Source organism: Pyxicephalus adspersus, chromosome 2 (assembly GCF_032062135.1).
Source record: "Pyxicephalus adspersus chromosome 2, UCB_Pads_2.0, whole genome shotgun sequence".
NCBI lineage: Eukaryota > Metazoa > Chordata > Amphibia > Anura > Pyxicephalidae > Pyxicephalus > Pyxicephalus adspersus.
Genome location: NC_092859.1, coordinates 91691834 through 91699979, shown reverse-complemented (window position 1 = coordinate 91699979; position 8146 = coordinate 91691834). Strand labels below are relative to the sequence as shown.

General features: G+C 39.5%; 1 protein-coding gene across 4 annotated transcripts in view; it reads left to right on the top strand.

Moving 5' to 3' along the window:
* Nucleotides 1-615: 615 nt before the first annotated feature.
* Nucleotides 616-8146, top strand: part of PPHLN1 (periphilin 1) — a 54463-nt gene continuing 46932 nt past the window's right edge. For 3 of the 4 annotated variants that reach the window (XM_072401469.1, XM_072401471.1, XM_072401467.1), the window contains exons 1-4: nt 616-742; nt 2862-2911; nt 5143-5192; nt 7401-7495. In XM_072401469.1, the coding sequence (XP_072257570.1) occupies nt 5192; nt 7401-7495 (96 nt within the window). In that variant the 5' untranslated portion in view covers nt 616-742; nt 2862-2911; nt 5143-5191. Of the gene's footprint in view, nt 743-830; nt 996-2861; nt 2912-5142; nt 5193-7400; nt 7496-8146 lie in introns of those variants that run through there. The other variant, XM_072401468.1, reaches the window with a different exon arrangement.

Sequence of the window (8146 nt, the reverse complement as noted above, 5' to 3'; positions counted from 1 at the left end):
TTTATTAGTGTGCATTCACACTATGGTTCATTTTTTTCCTACGGTTAAACTGTCTGTAGAACTGTTGGAATAATCTGAGCTCAGTGCAGCAGGGGCAAGTTTTCCTGAGAATGGCTGTGACCTGCTGGGAAGAGCCATGGGGTGATCACTGATACAAGGAGGAAGGTGTGTATCTAACACAACTCTATGTACACAGGAGGATTGGTGACTTTATTAAAGGACAAGTTTAGGATAACTTCTCTTTCTTCCATTTATCGCCCTAATAATCTTCCAGCTGGGTTGGCATTTATAAATTGCCATGAAGATGTACAGTGGGGTGTTGAGTCTCGCTATCACCCAGGAAAGATTCTAATCCTTTTAATTATGTTGATATAACTATAACATGACTATGGACTTTGTACAGCGCTGCATAATATGTTGGCGCTATATAAATACTGTGTAATATTAATAATAATAATTTAGTCTCTCTGATAGTTTACACTGCCACCATGCAGCACACAAGAAGATTTTCTATTGTTTTACGGATTGCATTGTACTGGTATAATAATAGAGCAGCAGCACTGCAATATGAATGGAGATGTTTTGCTGTCACAGTGGTGATTAGCGAATTGAACAATAAAGTTCCAGAGGTGTGCCTGTAGGTGTCTGACGTCAGATAGTCACATGACCGGAAGTTGTATGTGAGCCTGGCAAGCAGGAAGGCTTGAATAAAGAGGAGAAGGAGGCTGCACCTGTGGCCGGTGTAAGTGACACATGATGATGATGATGATGATGATGATGATGGTGGTGGTAGTAGTAGTAGTAGATGTCGCTTCCCCGGCCTTGGCATTGCACAGAGCCCACTGACAGGCGTGGGGAATCCCCGATGTGTGAGAGCTGTGCTCGGCTCCTGTAGATCCGTATTGTATACAAATCTGAGCTGCTGCATTGTACACAGGCCAGCTCGACCTGACTCCCTGCATTACATTCAGACGTTTTATCCTGTGGGCCAATAGGTTGGGAAGCGATTCGCCTTTATAATTGTAGTTCGCTGCTTCTCTATGTGTCTCCTTATTACGTTTCCATGTATTGTGGGGGAGGAGGGGTTAGGGCTTCTGTCAATTTTTATTGCTAGCTGTGTCCCTTCAGGGAAGATTCACCCTTCTGGGAAGATTCACCCTTCTATCTGTGCCAGGGGAGAATGTGAGGAGAAATCCAGGTTACAGAACAAGGGGTAAAGGCTAAGAAATGACACACACACAATCTCTCAATCTTCAGGATGAATAATGCAGAGCGCAGGTAATGGAAGGGCTTGTGTGAAGATCCTGCATGCTGCTGGCTCACCATACGTCTAGTGCAGGATGTACCTGACAATCACACTAATACAACATTAATTCAAAAGTAATGAAGTGTTAGAATGTTGGGTACAGAAAAAAACTCACAGTTGATCGGTCCAAAGATTCTTTCTATCAGGTCCCTGTGTCGTCCCGGTATCTGTCTCTTAACCAGCACACTGGGCGCCGCCATCTTCGCCTCTACTTCCGGGTTCTTATTTCTACGTCAACCGACCCAGGCGTGTGATTGGTTGACAGGTTGGAAAAAAACATGCTGATCTAACTGCCCATGTGTGAGAGCAGCAATTTTTTCCCCTTTCCATGAAAAGGCTTCTTCTGCACATGCCCAAGATGCTCCTTGGTATACCTCCCAGGATGTGTAACGTAGGTATCACAGGAGGCTTTGTGCTCCCATTCATTCCATTGCCTAGGCGATTTTTTAAAAGGGTGTTGCACTTAAAAAAAAAAAAAAAAAAAAAAAAAAAAAAAAAAAAAAAACAATGAACAGAACTTTTACTTTACATAGAAGGGTAGTCTACTTATTTCTGAGTTTAGGTACGCTTTAACGAAATTTTGTAAAATACCTGCAGTGCCAAGATTGGTTCCAGGACAATGCGTCTCCTGTGACTAGAGAGGTACGAAGTGATGGACTAATGGGTAGCATTGAACTGTCAGCCAAGGAGGATGGAAAATCCAGAGGTTTGTTGCGTATATCAGGAGCCCCCAACCTCTGGCCCGTCTGACGGGTGGGCCGCAGCTCTGGCTGGTGTAACCCAAGGCTTGCTGCTCTCATTCAGCACCACCACCAGGTGCTTTCCCTCATGATTTACCACCATTCATGGAAGCATCTGACCAGATGTGAACATACTTTCCACTTGTTGAATTGATCCCTGTACTTATTTGTTTCACAAACTACAAAACTTTATACTTTGTGTTCCACAAATCCCCTGAGGTAGCCATTTTGGGCAAAACGTGTCGGGACACCTATCTCAAGCATACAACTAAAGTTTTTAATAGTCAGGGATTTCATGTGTCTAGAACACTAGTCCCAATAGATTACCCCTTACAGCTTTGCAGAGGGGATGGGACTCTTGGATTTTGTTTAATACTGATGATATGAATATGTAATGAATGTGTGTTATATGATTGTTAATATAACTTACCATACAATACAATCTACACACCCCAGTTTTTTCTTGTCTTTATTCTTTACTCAAATTTACCTCTGAGGTAGGCTTACATATAAATATATTGTTTTAGGACAGGAAATCTAGCATATGTCTAGCAAGTTTGGTTTGAAATGTGTTGATGCGTTTCCTAGTGATGACATACACACATACATCCATCAAAATATAGCTCTGACATATAGCACAGCGCTGTACAAAGATGACTGGTGCACTCACATGAGTCTCAGCCATAAGTTTAGCAAGTATGGTTGAAATGTCTCCATGTGTTTTCAAGTGATGTTGGAACATACATCCAGTTTTATATATATGTGTGTTATGTGATTGCTGTCTATACTCTGCTTGATATTCATTTCTGTTACAGAAAACTCTGTGAATGCGGCTCCTTGTGTGACAGTTAATACCGTTATAGGAGTAAGTATAACTTTTACACTTATTTAGAATGTCTGTTTTTTTTAAAGCCCATCAATTGTATTGTGCAGAGCTTTTGTCATGTTTAACATAAATATATATTTAATATGTGTACCCATAGTATTGGTATTATTATCAAGGACCAAAATACTTGAGAGGGGTTTATTTAAGTCAGAGAGACTCGAATGAAAGTGAACATTACAGAGGCTTTATGTCTTCATTATAAGCCTGTCTAGTTATGGGATGCAGTTTGGCAACATTAGCCCTAGGTTTTATTACAGTAAAGGGTTTTCATTGCAGTATCTGGCTTTACCTGGTAGGAACTGACACCTGAAATAATTTACTTCCCCCTTCTTGAGTTCTTTTTGGGAGGCCTTGCCTGATCTAGATACGTGATGATTACCTGTCTTGTGAATGTAGCATGTTGTCACATTAACATGGATTCGCTGTGTGTATATTGTCCTATGTAACTTTTTATCATAGCCTGCAGACTGGGAGCAGCCAGCATAGCACCAGCTGTAGAATTGCAAGAATTGCACTGGGTTTGTTTTGTAAGATTCATGAACAGTCAAATATGGGGTAAAATAAATTTAAAAATGATACTGATGTCTTTCCTGACTCTTGAACTGCTTTTGTCAGCGGGTATGAAGTCACTTGCTGTTGACTGAATAAAGTCTTTGTTGACAATATTACTTTTTCAGCACATATTGTGTATATATCAAATCATTGCAGACATGGTTAATCTGCTGCATAGCCTAAGAATAATGAATTATCTCCTAGATTGTAAGCTCTTTGGGTCAGGGTCCTCTCCTCCTGTTTCACTGTCTGTACTCGTCTGTCATTTGCAACTATTTAATGTACAGCACTGCCTAATATGTTGGCGCTATATAACTCCTGTTTAATAATAATGATCAAAGGGTTTTGAGCCAGTGGTCTTGGATTGTATATCTGATTTAGGATCCATTGGCATTATCAATAGATTTCTGCAATGTAGGCAGATTCTGGATGGTTTGAGGGGTTGGCAGACAGCAATGCAGAACAGAATGAAAACTGGGAGCTGGTTTAACGTCATTCTTCCTGATGCTGTTATATAACTTATGTGCAGCTCTTTATTAGATGCTTTAATGGAGACACCATCTACCTGAAGGATCTCTTCTCCATTGAAGTTAGCATTAAAAGCAGGTTATGTAAGGCAAAGAAAAGAGAGATGACGTGATTTGTAGACCACGGCATCTGAGGCTGATGATCAAGTAATCTAAAGATTTTGTCCTCCAATATAAAAATACGGCAGGATGGGACCATTTAGGCCATTGGTGAACAATTGTGCACATATACCTTATTGTGTGGCTCAGCCTTTATCTTTCCTTTTACTCTCACCTTCAGAGCTTTTAAAAGGTTTCTCCATACATAACTATTATTTCATTTATATTTTTTGAAATTTGGACATAAAGTCCCCCTTCTTCTTGATGCCCAGTCCTACACCCTGCCATTCAGCTCTCCAAAAAATGTCAAAATCTATAATGTCCCAATAAGTTTTGGCAGTTGAATGGGTGGTTCTGGGTTAGGAAGAAAAGGAAACATTGATTAGACCAGTGGTCGCCAACCTTTTCGATGTAGTGGACCACTAATTTCACAGACTCTGGACGGCGCATGCGCGGGGAGTTGTGTGTCACTGAAAGGGGAAGACACTTCCCCCAGAGTGACGTCATAATGCCAGAACTGTCCACTCAGGCTCAGTATTGGATGCTCATAACATGAGCATCTTGTAATGCCAATTGCTGTGATAGTTGAAGGCAGTGTTCAACTAGGTTTCTGTGTAATCCTAGGATTCCTCCAGAGGTTGCTAGGGCTTCATTGGACAATGTGTAATTTGTGTCTCTGAGGTCACTTTACCAGACACCAATAATCTTTTTGGCTATCTGTAGGGTGACATTCATCCTAATGGCCAGCAATGTAGGGGGAATTCCTCCCACTGATACTAATATACTGTGAGCTGTGGACATAGTAATTATAGTAGGGGTTCCCTGAAAGTTATTTCAAGTGTCCCCCATGTTATAAATGTTGAGAAAGGTGGGTCTTGGGGTCTGTCCAGCTAACAATAAATGAAGTTCTAGATCTGGAGTTTCCAGTGCTATCAATAATAATATATTTTTGTTTCTCATACCAGTGTTTGTGTAATGTGATTGCTGTCTATACTGTGTTTGATATTCATTTCTACTTCGTTTCTCTTACAGAAATTTCTGTGAATGCTTCTTCCTGCTTGACGGCTAATAAAGTTATAGGAGTAAGTATAACTTTTACACTTATTTGGACAGTTTCTTAATGAAGCCTAAATTTTTTTTGTGCAGAAAAAAAGCTTTTGTCATGTTTAAGATATATATATATATATATATATATATATATATGTATGTATGTGTGTATATATATATATATATATATGTATGTGTGTGTGTATTTATTTATTTATTTAATATGTGACCCTATAGTAGAAGAATTGTTATCAAGGACCAAAATACTTGAGAGGGGTTTGAGTCAGGGAGACTAGAATGAAAGTGAACATTACAGAGGCTTTATTTCTTCATTATAAGCCTGTCTAGTTATGGGATGCAGCTTGGGTACATTAGCTCTATGTTTTATTACATTAAAGGGTTTTCATTGCAGTATCTGGCTTTACCTGGTAGGAACTGACACCTGAAATAATTTACTTCCCCCTTCTTGAGTTCTTTTTGGGAGGCCTTGCCTGATCTAGTTACGTGATGATTCCCTGTCTTGTGAGTGTAGTATGTTGTCACATTAACATGGATTCCCTGTGTGTATATTGTCCTATGTAACTTTAAATCATAGTCTGCTGACTGGGGGCAGCCACCATAGCACCAGCTTTAGAATTGCAATAATTGCACAGGGCTTTCAAGGCTGTCTGTTTTTTTTAAGATTTATGAAAAACAGTCAAATTTGTGGCCATAATAATTTAAAAATGATACTGATGTCTTTCCTGACTCCTGAACTGCTTTTGTAAGCGGGTTTGAAGTCACTTACTGCTGACTAAATAAATTCTTTGTTGGCAATATTTCCTTTCTCTAATAAATTGATATATATGTGCTGAAAATGAGTTGGTTAAACTGATGCATAGCCTAAGAATAATGAATGAGTACAGGTTTTTAGGCCAGTGGTCTAAATGCTACCCTTAACCTCCACATTAGCCGTATATAACCTAACGCAGACCTTATATCAAATGTTCTTCAGCTTTTGATGTTTAAAGCTGGGGTTTGTTGTGGTAATATTTTTTTTCCTGGTTTCTTCCCTTTACAACGTTCACTGTAATTAATAAATAAAACAATTCCTCTTGGATTGTATATCTGATTTAGGATCCAGTGGCATTATCAATAGATTTCTGCAATGTAGGAAGATTCTGGATGGTTTGAGGGGGTGGCAGACAGCAATGCAGAATAGAATGAAAACTGGGAGCTGGTTTAACGTTATTCTTCCTGATGCTGTTATACAACTTATGTGTGGCTCTTTATTAGAGGATTTAATGGAGATACCATCTACCTGAAGGATCTCTTTTCCATTGAAGTTAATATTAACAGCAGGTTATGTAAGGCAAAGAAAAGAGGAACGGCATGATTTGTAGACCACGGCCTCTCAGGCTGATGACCAAGTGATCTGAGAATTTTGTCTTCTGATATAAAAATACCGTAGGACGGGAACATTGGTGAATACTTTGCGTGGCTTAGCCTTTACCTTTCCTTTTGCTCTCACCTTCGGAGCTTTTAAAAGGTTTCTCCATACATAGCTAGCATTTCATTTATATTTTTTGAAATTTGGACAGCAAGACCCCCCCTCTTCTTGATGCCAAGTCCCACACCCTGCCATTCAGCTCTCCAAAAAATGTCAAAACCTACGTCTCATGAAGTTTTGACTTTTGGCGGTTGTATGGGGGGTTCTGGTCCAGGAAGAAAAGGAAACATTGATTAGACCAGTGGCCGCCAACCTTTTGGACGTCGTGGACCACTAATTTCACGGACTCTGGACCGTGCATGCTCGGGGAGCTTTGTGTCACTAAAAGGGGAACACACTTCCCCCAAAGTGACGCCCCCCAGAGTGGGTCCTTCTCCTGACCCCGCTGGGGGTCGCACCGGCTTGGGTTGGGACCAATAGATTAGATGACTTCCTATGTGAAGGCACTGATGCACTTCAGAACTGTTGGTATCTTTGTTACATTTTAGGCTAGTTCAGGTTTGGCATTGTGTGAAATACATTAAAATTATACAGGGAGCAAAAACCCTTTTATAACAATCATGCCTGGTGTGGAGACCTGGGAGTTCTTCCACAGGTTTTCTCTAGGACAGGAAAAAAACTGTTCATGTAACTATGTATAACTCATTAACTTTGATATCACTTTTTGGTGGGCTGATTTTCACACAGTGGGGGATGTTTTTTTGCATTCTGTGTTATTTTTGTTATAGCTAATAATTTTTCCTGCTTTTTTTAGTGGAATACAGAAAAGATGACATGTGGAATGATGGTAGATATGAATATGAACGGCTTCCTAGACATCGCCTTCCTCCACGTGACATGCCTCCTGATGTAAGTATGTTTGTTGGACTAGTCACCACATATTTTACAGTTCCTTAAAGTTTACTTTACTACCTCAGGCTTCTATAATACCACTCTATAGGATATGCTGTTTATTTTTTGAAAGGGATCTGATAAAATTACAAATTCTGCTATTCAGCTTTGACAGTTTATTTGAAGGGGGAGGCTGGATGGGGTGTGGACCTAAAAATAGGTTCTTGTATAATCAGGATAGCTTTTGAATGCAGTCATTATAGTAACATTAACATTCATATTGTGTGTATATCCGTCATAGTAGTATATATTTTTAAAATAAGACAGTCTTTTCTTCACTTTAGTCTCCCAAGGGACTTTTACTTTACCTTTGGCATTCGAGTAGAGCTGTACACAGGCTACATAAAAATATCCCTTTAATCCAGTTGTGTCTGGTAATAACATAATTTAATATATTTTTCATTAAACTCTGTCAAAGTCAAATCAAAGTGGTTCCTTGTAATGTCCTGCACCACAAACTTTCATTTGGGAAAGGATTTGCAGAGGACATTATTTGTAAGACTGTTAATTTTCTTGCTGAGAAGGGAAAGAGTACAGGAACTGCCTTATTAGTATGCTACTCCCCCTAACCATCCAGAGATTACATTACTGTATTACTTAACTGAAATG